This window comes from Plectropomus leopardus, chromosome 2 (assembly GCF_008729295.1).
Source record: "Plectropomus leopardus isolate mb chromosome 2, YSFRI_Pleo_2.0, whole genome shotgun sequence".
Taxonomy (NCBI): Eukaryota; Metazoa; Chordata; class Actinopteri; order Perciformes; family Serranidae; genus Plectropomus; species Plectropomus leopardus.
Genome location: NC_056464.1, coordinates 31,992,741 through 32,011,498, shown reverse-complemented (window position 1 = coordinate 32,011,498; position 18,758 = coordinate 31,992,741). Strand labels below are relative to the sequence as shown.

The 18,758-nt window shown below is 37.4% G+C and overlaps 2 protein-coding genes across 2 annotated transcripts; one reads left to right on the top strand and one right to left on the bottom strand.

The window, feature by feature from the left end:
• Positions 1 to 963: 963 nt before the first annotated feature.
• snrpc (small nuclear ribonucleoprotein polypeptide C) lies at positions 964 to 6,528 on the bottom strand. The gene is made up of 6 exons (XM_042499887.1): positions 6,465 to 6,528; positions 4,922 to 4,964; positions 4,160 to 4,268; positions 3,177 to 3,236; positions 2,198 to 2,302; positions 964 to 1,178 (listed from the first exon to the last, which is right to left on the bottom strand). Exons 1-6 carry the CDS (start codon positions 6,470 to 6,472, stop codon positions 1,057 to 1,059), a joined length of 447 nt encoding a protein of 148 aa, XP_042355821.1. The 5' UTR covers positions 6,473 to 6,528; the 3' UTR covers positions 964 to 1,056.
• Positions 6,529 to 8,916: 2,388 nt separating this feature from the next.
• On the top strand, positions 8,917 to 18,180 carry ilrun (inflammation and lipid regulator with UBA-like and NBR1-like domains). Its single transcript, XM_042508873.1, has 5 exons — positions 8,917 to 9,181; positions 11,959 to 12,113; positions 12,269 to 12,466; positions 13,478 to 13,782; positions 17,810 to 18,180. Exons 1-5 carry the CDS (start codon positions 9,024 to 9,026, stop codon positions 17,843 to 17,845), a joined length of 852 nt encoding a protein of 283 aa, XP_042364807.1. The 5' UTR covers positions 8,917 to 9,023; the 3' UTR covers positions 17,846 to 18,180.
• The last annotated feature ends 578 nt before the right edge of the window (positions 18,181 to 18,758 follow it).

Genomic DNA, 18,758 nt, shown 5'->3' with positions numbered 1-18,758 from the left:
ACAAACGTTTATGATATGTGCATTTTTTTAGTCAGCAATATAATATCCACAGATGAACACACTGAAAAAGCTAATACTAGGCTATAAACCAACTAAACCATAATCACATGATTTAACGTCGCCATGACAACAAAGCTGTAAAGCCACATGCAGTGCAGTGCAGTGCAGCATGATAACGTTTTGTAGTCTCATGTAGCTACTTATTAGCAACCTTCTTTTTAAAGACAAATGAAAGCTTCAAAGTTCACAAGTGGGGTATTTAATGACTTATTTTTGGGCTGTCTCATGTTTTTAAAAGAAATTAAAATAGCTTGCTCTGGTTTCAATGGGTTAAGGGCCACCAGGTTCTTTTGCTATTGCAAAAGTAAACAATTTAAGCAAAGGACAAAGTTACTATGTATTTTATAAAAGGGAAGCAAGTTGAATGACATGTTCTGAGACCTGCATAGTTGATATCTGCATAGTTAATATCTTATTGTGTATACCATGGCAATGTCCAGGTATGCCCATCACAAAGCCAGGTGAGAGAAGTGAAATAATTGAAAACATGTTTTTAAAACATTAAAAACTAGCTTTGTTTATAATTAGTTCCTGTTTACTACAGTCTCACCAGAAAAGGTTTGAAATTTTTCTTTTTTATTTTTCAAAGCAATGCAATGAAATACAACAAAAAAACAAGTAAAACCTGAAACAAAAGTAAAAACATAGTAACAAATATTATCATATCAAACACGCTCTTTAACTGTGCGCGCTGAACAGTTTGTCAAAGTGAGACGAGATTTTTCAACAAACACAAGAGGAGATTTAATTTAAAAAAAAAATCTTTAAAACTGGGATCTGAAATCAATTCTAATGAAGTGGATAGTAATAAATACCACAATTCTGGCACAAGAAAATTAAGTAATTATACAAAAATAACATAATTACATCAGGGGTTTCAGGTTTGAGGTTGAAGAGTTTAAAAAGTCGCACTGAAAAATCTGAGTGTTAACCAAAGTGTCCTCACTAGACAGCATCTGTTCATGGCAACAAAGAACGCAGAAAGTCCAGCCGGTCTTATCTGTCTGGTCGCATCATGCCCGGTCTGACTGGCATCATCATCGGTCGAGGATGACGCATCATGTGTGGCGGTCCTGGCATCATCTGCATGGGTCCTCCCATCGGCGGCCTCATGCCTCCTAAAATGTGACAGTGAAGGAATACACAGCTTCAGGTATTTATTGATGAAAACAACGTGAATAACCTGATAAATGTTATACTCTTTAATCAGTCTTTAATCAGGGTTTTCTGATTCTGCACAAACGCAGATATGATTAAATGTTTATATTTCATCAAAAAATGTCAGAAAACAGTTTTAAAACAAAATGCTGTTTACAAGTTATTGCCAGAGCTGAAGCAAACAACTGCCTAAAACCCCCAAATGTTTAACGTTAAATGATACTGAACAGAAAAACTGCAAGTTTGACAGTTTTCTAAATAAAACAACTTGATAATGGATTAATGTTTTATGACCTTAAGTACATCATAATATAAACAAAAAATAAGTAAGAATCAGAAAGGGAGCAACTGATGGATGCTCAATTTTTTTTAAACAGGCAGGCTGGAATTGTTATTTTCATTTAATTAATTAATCTCGTAAAATACTTTTAAATCTAAAATTAACACACAAAAAAATAGAAGCAGATTCCTTATGATGTCCATATTTTAAATTTATCTGATTATCAGAAGAACTCTTCTATATTTCTCTTGTGAAATACCAGTTCCCTGTGCTTAGTTTTAAGTTCATTTGTCTCTTCCTTGATCTCCTGTTGTGATTTTTGTCTGTAAATATGTTTTTATTATGATGCTGCCTCTTCGGGCCACATCTCCCTTGAAGAAGAGATTCTTGATATCAAGCAAACTCTCCTGGTTAAATTAAGTAAAATATATACAGTGTATATATGTAAATAAAATGTAAATAAAATAAAAAACAAATTACAGGGTATCAAAAAACTGCATAAGAACATAATAAACCCCATTAATGCTGCTATGGTTTACTGAATTGCTGCAAACTTGTCTAATATGAGGTGATCCCTGAGATTTCTTGTCTAAAATATTCGAAACTGCCAAAGACACTCAGCTTCTGTGAGCACTTTCAAATGTTTCAATGCGCAAAATGGGAATGAGTGAAGCTTTGGAAAAGCAACACGTTTCTTACCGGGTCCGCCAGGCATCATTCCATGTGGTGGAGGCCCCATCATGGGCATCATAGGCGGCCCTCCCATGGGGGGCGTTGGTAGCATCCCTGGGCGAGGAGGACCACCTGTGTGACACACAACAAATATTAGAGGACAATCAATTCTAAGACAAAGTACTGCGCAAATGAATAAGATCAAATGCATCCCAGCCAATTATGCTATATTCTGAGCGTTTCATTTGCACTGACCTCTGACTTAACAGAAAACACACACAACTGTGTCAATAATATTAAATTGTTACACAATTAAGTTGTGAAACAGAATTATGTAAACAGTATACATAACAAAGGGAATCCCCTTTTGTAATTTCTTTTATAAAAGTTTGGCATGTGGGGGAGCCTGGTGGATCAATGGATAGAGCGGCGACCTCGATACAGAGGCTGTATCCTCGCCGCCACAGCCGGGGGTTCAATTCAGGCCTCGACCCTTTGCTGTATGTACCCACCCCCCCTTCTCGCTAAACTGTCCTGTTTGGCATTTGTTGTTATCATCTGAGACAAAGCTGCTTGACACATTAAATACAGTGTTTCTGCCTTTTTTGCAATATCAAAGACAGCTCTCATAACTTAGAAATGCTGCTTATTTTCATTTAGTGACACACTGAGTGCAACTTTTATGTCATCGCCAGATCACATCACTGAAAGGAGTAAAATGTTACAACAAAGAGAAGAAAGGCACAGGTTGTAAAGAGAAAAAAGTAGTTTCCTGAAGGTTTCTATTTAATTCCAGTGGTGTGGTACCTTTATCAATTTAATTTAGTTGGAGGAACCAATAGCTTCTGGTGATTGTTTATTCTAATTTTATTTGAATAGTTCTTGATATGAAGCAAAATGGTGACAGTCTTTCCCTGTTTAAATAAATCTAACTATCACGAGCCAGTGTGTCTGTGTTACGCTTACTTAATCAAATTACTGCGGAGCTGAAAGAAGGTGGACTCACCTGGGGGAGGGCCACCAGGGAACGGTGTGGGAGGAATCTTTCCCTGTTGAAAGGCAGCCGCTGTTGGGAGAAAAAGACAAAACGTTATCAAAACAACCACACAAATTATTCATGTTAAGCACACAGTCTTGTCTCTGTTTTTGTCTCTGTAGAGAATTAATTTAAGCCTGTTTCATACTGTATGTATGAAATGAAAACAACACAAGAGTGCACCGCATGGGGTCTTTCTAACACTTCTGCATAGCCAAATACACAATGTAATTCAAAATTGCGTGAAGGGGATGCTAAATTAAAAAAAAAAATAGAGATAAAACCAACACTTTCAATAAAGCAGTCTACTTTAAAAAAACAGTCGCTTTGTATTCTTTACATGAAATAATGTGCCTGCCATCTTTTTGTTTCAAAAGGAGACTAACGTGCAAAACAAGTTCCTCCACAGTGGACAACACGACACTCCGGCATCTTTCATGTGGATTAGAGTTTTGTAATCTCAGAGGGGGCCCGAGTAAGCTGGTGTACAGAGTGCACTGTTTAAGCAAAGAGCTTGTATATCCCACACATAAGCGTACACATGAGCATGTCTTGTACCAGGCTTTACTCCAACACTGAGTTTATTGTCTGTGTCTAACCAGGATACACAATATGGAAAAGAAAAAGCATGCTCTGAATATGGAGTGTGTGAGTGTGAGAAATCAGCATCAGTAATATGATACTGCCACTAGAGGTCACTTTTATATTCAAGTTCAAATTGCTCAACACGTGAGCCTCATTGAAAACAGCTAAAACATTTCAAATCCTCATTCAAGACCCAAAATGTCTGTAAAAAAAAAAAAAATCATCCTCCAAGTTATAGGATGTTAAGAAGTTCAGCTGAGACACGTTCTGAATTAATGCGAAAATGTTTTTAAAGATTTAAAAGAACAAGTGTTGCGTCTAGATTTATTCAGTCATGTCTTCCAGATAATTGAGACGATTTTGCTTACTTGTTTTATCGATCAGACTCTGAGCCTGCTCCTCCATCCATTTCTGATAGTAATCTTTCACATTTTCTTTGTGTTTTCGGCCACTGCAGTGGGTTTTCCTCACTGATGGCTGGAACAGAAAGAGAAACATTTTAAAGTTATTTAATAGTACAAGAATACAACAACAACAGAGTATTTTCCATAATCAGATTTAGTACAAACTGGAGATACACAATCATTTGTATTTTTGCTGATATCTGATATGCAGATGTTTTCCCGACTCATTTTCGAACAGTGCCAATACATGCACCTAGTTTTCACCTAGTTGCAGTGAAACATCAGGTCACTTCTGCAGTAGAATTGACATTTTGTTATGCCTTCTCTTATACGATGGCCCACTAGTGGCAGATGGAGACGCATCATACAATGCCTTTAAAAATGAACACATTTACCAAAAAAATACCCCAAAACAACTCAGCTTACATGTAAAAAATGACAGATTTTTACGTTTATGTAACATTTTCAAATAAAACTACAAAATGATCCTAATTTAAATGGCTTGGATGATGAGATAATCATGACGATAGCCACAATCAGGGCAAATTCGACCTATTTTGACCGATTAAAGTCACATTGTTAAAGCATCATCTTATTGGCCTGTCACATCAGCAGAGAGGTTCATTTCAAGCCGATGCTGACATTTCATTTGAAAGCCTTTATCTGCTAATACCGAAGCTGTGCCTATATTATCGCGCATCCATAGCACACACAAACATAACTTACCGAATCATGTGTAAGGTAGGTGTCACAGTAATCACAGTAAAACCTGTTGAAAGAAGAATGTGGGGTTAACAAAAAAGCTTCAGAGCTGTAGACTTTAAATTAGAACCAAGACATATCTCATATTCACAATTTTTCATGAGATAAAAACTATAGAGACAAAGATCTAATTTACACTGACACACACCTTGTCTTTTTCTAGTATTAAAAGCTACAATATAGAAATACAATTTTGTTAACATTTTTGTTTTATTGAGCAATCATGGCCACATTAAAAATGACTCCTGCAAAAACATTCAAAATCAATATAGTTCTTTTCAAGGAGTTCTGTAGGTAATACATTATATGTGTTGCATATTATGCAGACCAGTCCTGCAAGACAATTCACTGTCATACCGGAAACTTTGAGATGTTCAACAAAACTATAGTTTCCTGTTAAGCGGGACATCTTTGCCTTCTGCAAGACCAGAACACTGTCCTGTAGAATATGTCCATATTTAACAAGATTTTATCACTTAATCATTTTTAATCACAGACCCAGATGACCTAGACCCTGGTATATATAAGGCCTATATTATTGTAAAAAAAAAAAAAATACTGGAGTTTGTTTATGATGTTTAAAGTTTCAGTTCCAACATTGGTTATCGATCTAATTAACTACTAATAATTGGTATAGGTATTGGCCCTTAAAGACCAATATCGGTTGACCCCTAGTTTATACTTCAAAACATACAGTGTGTGGTCAAATTCGTCCCAGACTACCTCAGCAAGTGGTTTGAGTGATCGGATCAGACATTTTTTTAAAACTTGCAGGGAACTTAACATCTATGAGGCTGAAAGTTTCAGTTTTAATTAAACAAGTTTTGAGTTGGACTTTGTTATATACAGAATTTCATTATTTTTGTAAATGCGTATTGGTTCTAACTATCGGTTGTTGGTCTTATTAAGCACTAATAATAGGTATCGGTATCTGCCCTGATACCAATATCAATCGACCCCCTCATGTCTTATCTACTTATTTTATTCTGATGAGTTGTTCTCTGTAGCTGATCCACTTTACGAAGCTGTGGCCCCAGAGACGACGTTCACCTTGAAGGTAAATGAATGTTACTGTGCATTACATGTTGTTATTGTGCTTTTATCATTTTAAGAAATTAGTTCATTTAACTTAGTAGAAAAAAATGCAGCATTGAGTCATTATTTAACCCGACGTTAACAATACCAGCTCATATCAAAGAATGATCAAACAAACAAACAACAGAAGAAAACATGACTTGAAAGAGAAAATCTTGCGATATCCAGCCTCGTGGACTCTAGTTTGTCTTTTACTGTTAGATACGATCACATCGAGGTGGAATCCAGCAAATAGACAGAGCCCAAACAAAGCTACCAGCGTTCAATGGAAACATAAAGGTCTGTTTCGTGAGTTTTTAAATAATATTTTACCGTCGTTCGCTACTTAATACAATTCTAAACAATATTTGAGTTTGTTTGAACGTGAAAACTCACAGATAAAGCATAAAAAATAAATAAGATTGTCACATACTTAGGCATGTTCCCCGGCAATCTCCGTCGAGAGCGCGATTCCGGTGTTCCTGATAACTGTTCCTGACAGATATAAGAACCACCGACAGTTGGTTCCGCCTGAGAGTATGAGTGACCAGCAAACCAAAAGGTAGCTTAAATAACACACATCAAATAAATCTTGTCATTTATCATCGTTTGGAGACAGTTTCACATTTTAACAGCAAACTTTAAATTAAAAACATTTCGCTTGAAAGTGTTAGTGTCTGTTAATCACAACTGTATAAGTCGAGGTGATTTTTTGTGTGCTACAAGAACTTCAAAACAGCTTTTCACGATTACTTTAGTGGTATATTTCATAGGTAAAAACTTAATTTGTCAAAATCTTGGAAAAACACAACACACCCAGTATTTGGACTTCGGTGCTGGAGCTGAATCGTTATCGACAATGAAAAAGGGACATCCACACATTCAAATCCATGCAAAAATCATGTTTACTGTGCAAGCTTTAGGTCAAAGATCTTCTTCAGTGCATAGCAAGGTAACTCACATTGTACAATGGCAAAGCCTCAATGTAGAAATCACCCATTAAACTCATATATTCGCATTATATTTTATGAGATCATCATAAAACTAATCAGTCCTTTAAAGTAACTGGTAACTATAGATATCTTATAAATGTAATGGAGTACAATATTTTGCCCTAAAATGTAATAGAGTAGAAATATAAAGTGCCATATTAATATAAATCCTAAAGGACAATACACTAAAAAATGTACTTACCGTCAGCCTATTGAATAGCTTAATTACTTTCCTCCATGGAAGTATGGGTATTTAATCAAAATCAACCAGTAATATATTTTTTAATCCCTCAACAGCAGCAAAAACAATCTCTGCCAACAGTACAAGGTCAAAAAACAAACAACAATAAAGAAGCAGGACTTATAGTGATAGAAAGAAACAAGGGAAAGAGGTACAGAAAAAGCATTATTCTACCTTAAAAGAACACCTACACAGTTATGTATAATTTACACACTTCATCATTTATGCATGTTCACAGGAGCACATCAAAAACAAACAAAAAAACCACAACCCATTTACTATTCCCTTTCATTTAAAATGAAGGCCTATTTTTCAGCCATGATAGAAAAATGGAGATAACATCAGAACACTGTGTCTTTATACAGTAGTAGGTGTTAAGCTGATGATTCACAGAGAAACTAATGTCTTGTAAACATGTGAGAAAGGTATTAAAATACTTTGCTGCATTTTTAGCAAACTACAAGTATGTCTTGAGGATTTTAGAGAGATGATCAAGTCCTTTTTAGTTAAGTTAGATGCTTTAGATAGCCCACAGGAGGAAAATTATGCACACACACACATATATACATATATTACAAACAGGTCTTTTTCTTGCATGAAGACTTGTTAAAATGTAAATGTTATCTTCCAGAAAAAAATGTTTCAGTTATGTTCAGCTTGAATGCAAATAATTAATTATTAAGTTCAAAAGTCAATAAAATAAAATAAATAAAAAAGATAAAGAAAATCTACAGCTTTAAAAAATGTGTTCCAATAATTAAAATGATAAGGTCAATTCACTTCTTATTTTACAACACAGGGTTGCACAGTGAAACTTCAGTTGTAACCTCTTCACACAACACACTCTGAAAGCACAATTGAACATACAAATTATTATTGTTAATATACAATTCAGATAAATACCTGGAGAGAATTTGGTTTTTAGTGGGAAATGATGGCCATGCAAAAGGCATTAGCTTTACAAATTGTGCATGTATTTCTGAATTGGTCATGCTGTATCTCAAGAAAGATTAAAGCTGAGGGGAATTTACATCTATAATACCAGTGTTCTCGTGACATAATACAATCATTACAGAATATGTAGGCTAATTATTGCATCCAATATTAAACTTGTGATATTTCTGGCACCAAGCTGCAAAATGAGCATCCATGATTCATTATATTATTATTATTTTTATTATTATTATTATTAGTAGTAGTAGTGGTAGTAGTACAGCCAATATTAAATCTCTTATAAACATGGTACTGAGCTGCAAAATTAACAATTTGATTTGAACTGGTACACAAATAATAATAATACCAACAACAAATATGATATTTCTAATATCCTCAAAGTTACGATTTAGTCATGCTATATCTCGAGAAAGATCATAACTGACGTAAATATACATCTATAATACAGTCTTCTCATGACATAATACAACCATTACATAATATGCAGGCTAATTATTGCATCCAATATTAAACTTGTGATATTTCTGGCACCGAGCTGCAAAATGAGCATCCATGATTCATTGATAAACCAATGAAAAGGTGGCTGCAAATAGCAACAGATGACGTCGACGCCTTCTACGTGATTGGCGAAGGTGACGCGCGGGCTGTTGCAACGTCAAACATCGTCCCCCTGCTCGTGCCATGCGCACTGACGGTTGTTGTTGTTGAGCTGGTTGTTATGGCTGGACGAGGCCTCGGACTAAACTGAGAGAGGTCCACCCCCCTCCCACACCACCCCGTCTCCGCCACGGGACACCCGTCACCCATGGAGGGCACGGACATGGACGTGGACGCGGAGCTCATGCAGAAGTTCAGCTGCATGGGCACCACGGACAAGGACGTCCTTATCTCGGAGTTTCAGAGGCTGCTGGGCTTCCAGCTCAACCCGGCCGGCTGCGCCTTCTTCCTGGACATGACCAACTGGTGAGTGCGGGGATGAGAGGGCCTGTTGTCGGGACAGCAACATGACGCTAACCTTGCCTGGTAATTAGCTAGTTAGCAGACGTTAAAAAGAAAAATGGAGGCTCGCGGCAGCTGAGGTGGTGTTGTTAAAACCCGGGAGGACAATTTCATCGTTTCTTCACGGGAGACGGTAGTTACGTTGGTTAACTCCTAACGATCGTCTCGGGGGCAAGCGGAAGTGTAAAGTTTGCCCCAACTGTGGCTCATAATGAGGTGAAATAACTGGGGAAAGCAAAGAGCGACCTGGCTAACTAGCTAGCAGGTTAATTTAGGCACAGACTCTCGGTGTAGATTATCTGCCATATTACATAATAGTGGTCGGAGCCATTAAACCGAGCTCTTTGTGAAGCCACAACTCAGGGCAGCCACTTCACGTTAGTCTGATGACGTAACCAGTCGTGATCTATCAACGGCCGACAACAAGTGGTCTCTGATCAATACACATAAAGCTTTCAGTTAATCAGTGAGCGATGGCTTTGATCACATCTTTTGTTTTTTTGGTTTTGTAAAAGGACCCGCCCAAAACAGATTTCACGTTATCTTTCAGTTTTATTTTGGTGTCTGGAAATCACCGCGTCCTAAAGATGACATCATCACGTGACAGTGGATGGAATTTATTCACTGAAAATAGTTTACTCGCACTGTTAGTTTTATTTGAATCCAGAGCTTATAGCTTTTGTGATTTTTCCCCCAATTACACGTTCAACACTTGCAATATAACATTAGTTCATAGCATTTTTTCTTTCTTTCTTTCTTTTTTTTTTTTTTTTTTTTTTTTTACAAATGCACAAGAACAATAAGCCACATACTGACACACACAAAAACACACAAAGTCCAATCAAAACCAGCAGAACATGGTGAACACACAGTCACTCAGATGATACTGACAGAGAACAAGAAATATATATATATATATATATATATATATAGATATATGAAACTATATATGAAACATACATACAGACTAGTGTTATGTTTTTTCTTTGTTTTTTTTCCTTTCAGATGATACTGATATATATATATATATATATATATATATATATATATATATATATATATATATATATATATATATAAAAATAAAACATAAATAAAGACAAGACAAGTAGTCCATATTCATACACAAAGACTAGTATTGTCTCGATACTAGAATTCTAAATTTGATACAGTACCTTGAAAAATATCAATATTCAATACTGACTGCAATTGCAGAGTGAAACTGTCATTAAGGATCAAATCTTAGAACCACTTTAAAAGAGGTATGTGTAAAAAGTTTGACATCAGTGGAGGAGGACAGGAGATGAGATAAGCAGGTGAGATTCTCCGTCTAACTGCATATTTACAATGTATGATAACCTTCCATTTTAATACCACAATATTCCTTGAAACAGGTAAACTGTTTTTGGGTTGTGGCAGGGTTTGTTTTGTTTTGTTTTTGTTTTTATATAATTGTTCTTAAATCTCATTCTGAGTGGCATTAAAATTGTCTGAAATCTAACTTGCCTTAAGGTGTAACAACCCTGTCGATGATACCGACAGAAAACAAAAAAAGGTATATAAAATAATAAAAAGCCCCCCAAAAAAGACGACAATTAGTCTGTGTGCCCATATTCATACACACAACCCATTTCTCTAAAGTCCAGCATCAAATCCTTTAATTATAAGCTCCAGACCTCATTGAAACTATCCTCTCTCTACCTGCAACTTTGTTTGTGACCTGTTCATATGTTGCCATTCTACACATTGTTTCCCTCCATTGTTTGTAAGCAAAAGGAGCAGAGGACTCCCAGTGTTTCAGTGAAACTGTACAATCAGCAGTTTGTAGCCATAACCTCATACGATTAGTCACTCTGATATCCTCTGGCAGCCGTCCCAAACGACAGAGAGTGCGCGGGTGAATGCAGAGCTTATAGCAATAAATTAGTAATGTCTCAGGAATATTTTGAGAAAAAACATCCTGAGCACAGTCCTTCCTCAGTGTAGATCTTTTTGTAGAGGATTTGAGTCCCTCCCCCCCAACATTTTTAAGGTTTTAAGTCACCCAAATCCTGATGGATTTTGTCTTTAGCAGGTGACATGGTAGTCACTTTCATTCAGTCCCCAATTTGACACATTTAATCATATTTATAGTCATGACAAGTACTACTTAACCTGGGGAAGCGTTGTATCACGTCTTTTGTGTCTCTGGATAAGCCTTGAGAAAATAGTCCCTGACGATGTCACGGATGTTGTCAAGCTTACCTCAACTTGGGAGATTACAGATTTATACCAGAAAGTCTTCATACAAATAGAATAAATGTGTCAATAAAGTTCAGACATATTCAGTTTCCCAAGAGTGGCTCTATTGTTTACTGTCTGTTTGGATATTTCTCTTGGTGCACAACTCAAAAAGAGTCTGACAAATTGTAACTGAGCTACACAATCTATGAATTCTATTCTAGGATTGATATTCTTTGTAATTGTCTGCATGGGATTGGTGGACTGTCACATTTGATGAAATAGTTTGAGTGGCAGCAGATTAAAAAGACTGTCCTAAACTCCTTGACTCAGCAAATATAATTTTTAAAATGTATTCAAAAGACAGGACAATGTGCACAAAAAACATATAACTTGACTGTCAGATTTCTTGATGTTATTTTATATTCTAACAGTCAAATACAAAATGTTGTGGTCAGGGTCACGTGTGTAATGTTGGCGTCTGTTAACAGCATACTCTTCTTCCCTCTTTGTTGGTACAGGAACCTGCAGGCTGCTATTGGTGCATACTATGACTTCGAAAGTCCCAACGTCAACACGCCATCCATGTCCTTTGTTGAGGATGTGACAATTGGTGAAGGAGAGTCTGTTCCTCCAGATACACCGTTCACAAAGACGTGGAGAATACAAAACACAGGTGTGGAGCGTCTCAACACAATCACATCTTTAGCTGACACAGTATGAGTAGTGTTTCTGAATCTGTATGCAATAACTGCTAGAGAAAATCAGTCACAGCGTCATGGTTTTGTTGTTGAACTGTGTTTTGACTGTACTCATCTTTTTGTATTGTAGGTGCAGAGTCGTGGCCACCTGGAGTTTGTCTCAAATATATTGGTGGGGATCAGTTTGGGCATGTAAACACAGTTATGGTAAAGTCACTAGACCCCCAAGAAATTTCAGATGTGAGTGTGCAGATGCGAAGTCCCACAACTCCAGGCATGTACCAGGGCCAGTGGAGGATGTGTACAGCCACTGGATTATTCTACGGAGGTAAGAAATCACCAACAATCTAATTTGATTCAGTATGCACGGTTGAAGCATAGATTTGTGCGTACGCACTGTTTGTAAATGAGGCCCACTGTCCCTCCAATTTGTGGACATTGTTGGCTGCTGATCTTCATTTGAGTGACTTGCTAACTACTGCTAGCGACTCTCTAAATCTCTGGGTGGTGGGTTGCACACATAACACCTTGTCAAAACATCATCTGTGGTCCTGTCCTGCTGGCTGACCCTTTTAAACAGATGACGATTTGGCGCAGTTATTACCTCTGCTGCCGGCTTAAAGGTGAAACAATGCTGTCCCCCATTTCACGATTGTACCTTTCATAAAGAACGGTGAGGTGGAATACCAACACGATTTTCCCACCAAAGCCATGCATGCTCTGCATGCTCAGGCTCTCTTGTTTGTGGCTGTAATGTTTGGAGGCTGTGATTATCCTAGAGGTCCATAAAGGTAATTTTATACAGCTATAGTTTCAGTACAATGAATAGCTACTGGGGAGCATCTTCATATGTGAATAAAAAGATGGGCTAATTGTATCCACCAGAGCCTCAGCTTTCCAGTCATACCCAATTTATCTAATTCTTAGATTGTTAAGACCCTAGTATGCAGAATTATTCAGATACAGTAGGCGAAAATTACACATTTCCACTGCATGTAAAAAATGCATGTTTTCACCCAAAACTGCATGGTACTGAGCATATCTGTACAGGAGACAGTTGTAGGTACACATATAGCCGATTTTCAGTCAGGTTTCCCAATGTCAGAGGTTAACGGACCCCTGTGAAAATGGTCATGTCAGTTTTTTAGAGTGTTTATTTTTGTTTATTCCTCTTCTGGCCAGCTAGCATGACATGGTTAGTGCCAATGGATTTCTTAGGTCTTCTACTTTCATATGACACCAGCTTGCTAAAGCCCAGTGCTGGAAGAGGTTTTCTGTAGGTAATGCTTTGGTCAGCATACACAGTCACACATGTTGCGTATCCCTCTTCTCTCTGCAGACGTAATCTGGGTGATTCTTAGTGTAGAAGTTGGAGGTCTCCTCGGCGTGACCCAGCAGCTGTCCTCCTTCGAGACAGAATTCAATACCCAACCCCAGCGCAACGTGCAGGGAGACTTCAACCCCTTCGCCTCGCCACAAAAGAACAAGCACGACGCCACTGACAACAGCTTCAGAGATCCTGGCGGGGCGTGGGAACGCACACAGGAGCCAATCCAGCAAGATCAAAATGGACTGTCTCATAATGCTGTAAATAGGGCGTCAAATGGTCTTCAAACCAACCTTTCTGTGGTGACATATGGGCAGGTATGTATGAATCAGATTTGGGGTTTCGCACTTCACAAAGCTACTACCATTTTGATCCTACATGACTACATCCATGTGGTTAGCTCATATCAGTAGCCTTTTTGATTTACTGTGCGTGTGCATGAGCAAAATACAGTTGTTAGTCCTGTGCATGACAGCTAGACATGCCTTCATCTACAGTATTTAGTTTGTCTCCAGGTTTACCATATTAAGTGCTTCTTAAAGGGTTTATCCTACATGGTTAATGGATTGATTTGCTGGTTGATGTTCAGTTTTTTGAGCTTTCTTCAGTCAAAACTAAAATATTCACTTCAAATAAAATAAAATCAAGACAACTGATTAATCAAAAGAAAAGACTGTAGGCTGCAGTCACAGTGGATGTAGTAGCTGTTGTAGCATTAGTGCAGGAAAGATAGAGACCAGCTGTGATGGAAGTTGCTGTATTTTGAAATTTTATAAAATCCATTACCATATTTTGTGGATATTTTCAAGTGGTATTTGTTTGGTTCAAAGGGGAATCAGCAGTGCTTGATAGCCAGAGACTTTGTTGACCAGCCTGTTTTGAAAACAGGATCGCCAGTGTTTCTCTAGCTCATCAAGTTTAAGTTTGCTCTATGTTCCCTTTACACGTAGAATTTTATGATCATACGAAAAACTCCTGAGTCTTTTCCAACTGTTTTCTAACAAAATTTTAAAAAAGTGCAATATTTTGGTTTATGCTGGGACAGTAATCTTAAAAAAATGGATTTAGTCACTAGGAGTTTATATTAACTATTACTGTTTTAAATTAGTTTCCTGTCATTTCTTCAGCAGTAGTAGTCTGAAATAAGACTAAAGTTTTGTGATACTAGTAGCTTGTAGAAGCAATGTTCATTCCTCTCCACAAAAAGTAAGCGCTTAACAAGGTCACCCATTTCATTTATTATTCAAATGTGCTCTTTTTAAAGGTTTTTCAGTGATGCCCCTAACACAGCAAAATTTGTCCTGAGGATGGTAGTGGCAGAAAGGCCTCAAAGTCTTAAATATTTTTCCTTTCTGAGATTGATGTGCTCAGCAAATTTATTTGCAACGCACCTTTTACTTCATGACATATCTTGTGTGTAAATTAAAGTAATGTTTTCGAAGTTCATTGAAAAAAGGTCATGGAGATTTGAAAATATAAAGGATTCATCCCCAGGGAGCATTAATTAGGGCTGTTCCACACACATGCTGGTTTGGCTTGATTCTGTTTGATTCAGCGTTGCAGGGATTTGCGTCTACATGCAGCAGGGCTATCTGCTCACAGGTGTGTCTTTAACTGATGATGCACTTGTGCTTGTTGATCAACAGAGAGTTTTCTGTTGGCCCTGTTGGTATTATTGTGGTCAACAAATTTCTTATTGTTGTCAGAGTGTTTTTATTCTCTCATACTCCGGATGCCCTCCTCCAGGTTACTTGCAATATCCAGGAAGCATAGAACCTCATTCCCGCTGCTCAAAAAACCTGCCATCACTGGCTTTTTAATGCAATGAGAATGCGTAAGATTGGCATTCACACCAGGGTCAAATGACTCTGCAGTAGACACCTCCGGCTCCGATCGGCATTGATGAGAACACAGCACCCGGGTGAACACGGTAATTTCAGCTCCTTAACAGACCACATGCAATGATGAGCCATCACTAATTACCATCCGTCTCCTTTAAAGCAGCAATAAAATGTTAAGTTAGTCTGCACCAAGTTTGAAAGATAAACTGAATAAGTAAGAGAGATATAAAGAGAAGAAACCACTGAAAAGTTATTCAAGACCTCTGTTCCTGCAGCTGTACCCTGTTTACCTGTTCTCCTGCCTGTCTGTGATGTCACACGGACACAGCAACAAAACAACCCCATACACACACACACACATGCCAGCTTACATATAGGCAGACTCGTGTGATGCAGCGTTGTGTTTATTGGCAGGTGGAATGCAGCCAATCGCCCATATTTAGCGGGTTTACCTGTGTTTGAAAAACCTGCGTGCACATGCTAATTTGATGGGAAAGGGGTTAAGGTGTATTGCTACAGGAGTGCATGAAAAAGACGGTTTGGACACTTCACCTAACAAAGACACAAAAAAAGCCTTGCTCGATTAGGGCCCTGTTGAGTTGAAACATTGTATCTGTTGTGATCAGTTACATTTTACTCCAGTGTGCAGGTATTTATTGTCTTTGTTATGTTAATATGTAGTTTTATCCAGCAACTGGGCTCAAAGCAGGTTGCATGTGCACACAACTACTCTGCTGAGGAAATGGAATATCCACAGTTGAGAAACATTTTGAAGTGCTTGAAAATCCAATCATCACATATCTCATGCAGCAGCTGTTGAGGTATCAGGTTCTGGACAGTTGGAGGAGTATCACAGTTTAAGTTGTGGCAATACAACTTTGTTGGAATAAGATTTAAGTGAGGGAGGACATGTTGGGACAGAATTAAAGAACACATTGCAGAATTAATATCAGTCTGACTATAGAGTTTAACACAGTTCGCATTTATAAACAAACTGGTTTCCAGCTGTTCATCAGTTTAACTTCACTGCTGACTTTATTTTTCTGTCCCTTTTGTCATGTAGTTTATTCCCGATACATTTGAGAAAACAAATGCAATAGTTGCAGTAGGGTTTTTTTAACCCACTTTTGGTACTTCAGCAAAGTTGTCAATTCTCACAGTTTTGTTTTTTGGTGCATAATAATGATTACAGCTTAATAATGCAGTGACCATGGCTTTTTAGTTTTGATGAAGGTGATGTCAAAGATGATATCAATGTCAAAGATGTAATGTGGCTAATGGTGCATAGTGATGAGGCGACCGCCACGTGAGTATTGCTATTATTATGTATGTAAGAGATTTTCATGGTGCAATAATCGTCTGACAAAATATCACGGTTTCAAGGTATCGCAGTATTACAGAACTGTTATTCCTATCAGTTACCTTAAAGACAAATAACCAATATTTGGAACCGATATACATGTACAATGAAAACTGAAATCTTCTTATCAATATTTAGAATTTTGAATAAAACAAACTTTAACACAAAGCTTTATTTAAATGTCTTAAGCAAATGTTAAAATCAATACTGAAACTTCCATCAAATACAGCAAGTTCCCTGCAGCTTTTTTTCAGAAAGTCAAGTGAAAATTTAAATAAAAAATGGAAAAATAAAAATAATCCTGGGGTTTTGCAAAGTAAAAGTTCCCCCCATGCTGACACTATCTTTGCATTTTTTTAATTAATCAGTTTTATTGGTGATCATTAAAGTAAAATGCTGATACAGGTAATCAGCAAAATGCCAAATATTGGCCCTAATAATCGACCCCTATTTTAAATGGAAGTATGCTTAAAAAGTGCCCAACCAAAATAGATAAATAATATCTAATTCTCTGTCCAGCTGTTTTTTTTATACCGTAAGTTAGTAATTGTACATGGTATACCTTGAAACCGGTTAACAACTGCAGCCTTAGAAGTGTGTCAGAAAAACATCCAGTTTTAACTTCTTTTAAAGAAATTTATGGATTTGGTCGGGGAAAGTCCATCATCACTGCATCCACCCGTCACTCTAACAACTCATGTAACCCTACTGAATCACCTGAATTTCTCGGGTGGGGCCACATGATTGTTAAATTATACAGTAGTGTGACCTCATACCAGTCATAGCTGAGCCTTTATTCACAGTTTCAGCTGATGGCTCTCCTGGATGGCTGAACTGGACTGTCAAGAACCATTTATCAGCCAGCCGGGGCATTTAAATAAGACATTAATTCAAAAAGACAGACTGAGCCGTTTTCTACATGTAATGCAGGTTTTGTTACTGACCTGAAACTGATGATCACAGCAGAGGGTGGTGCAGCTCTTACGTTCATAACACTAGAGTTTTCCACACATATCCCCTTTGACTTAGAAAGTCACAGCTTGATTTGGCTTTAAATTACTTAACAATTTTACTTTCATCTTCACACATATTCACTCTCTTTCTGTATAAACAACTCTAACACCCTTTCTCTCATTTCCTCAGGGTATTCATGGACCCTATCCATTTGGACAGAGCTAGAATGACAAAGACTCCCCGCCCCACACACCATGGTGGATGATGAGCTTAACATCCTTGGAGTCCTTAAACGCAGAGGAGTCTAAAGGGGGGGAGGAACAGTTGTTTTATATTGACTCGTGACAACCTTCTCCCCGAACCTACGGCCCTTTCCACAGAAACACAAACTACAGTGAGGTGGTGGATTACATGCGCTACAGTGAAACATCCCACCTGACATCAACACCCGGATTCGCATGTGTGAATGCTTCTTTTAAGAGTGCTATAAAACCTTAAAAATAGAAACACACAACTATTTTTTATTTCCACTGTAAAACACACCTAATTAAAGGGAAAATCAGCCCTAAACGACCTACATGCAATTTGGTATTCCCATGGACAATTGAATACTTTGGGGTTCCTACACAGGTCTAGAAAACTACTGAGAAAAATAGATTATGATCGCTGATCATTTTGAGGCCTTTAAAGTGTTTAAGAAGTCTGAAAAATTGTGGGATGTATGATTTAGGTGAAAAAGTAGTGTATGGATTATTTTCAGTTATACTCCAGATGAAAGCCTTATACCACCAATATGACAACAAGTATGACCTGTTTTACCAGATTTTTGGTCACTGGAGCATTGCCAACCACCAAAGACCATAACTAAACCTCAGAACTGCTCTAACTTTTGGATAAATCTGCCCTTGTGCTTGTTATATTAGATGGATGGTAGAGGTTGGAAAGATTTCCATGTTTACGTCTTGTGAGCGGTCACATCACTTGAAATGGTTGAATGATTACAGACTTTGGTGTGTCAGGGTCAGTTTTAGGTTTGTTACTCAAAAAAAATTAAGTTATTACTTGTTATTCTTTTCAAAAGTGTTATTGTTGATTTACTTAATACTTGCTGACAACAGTAATTATTTTGTTACTCATT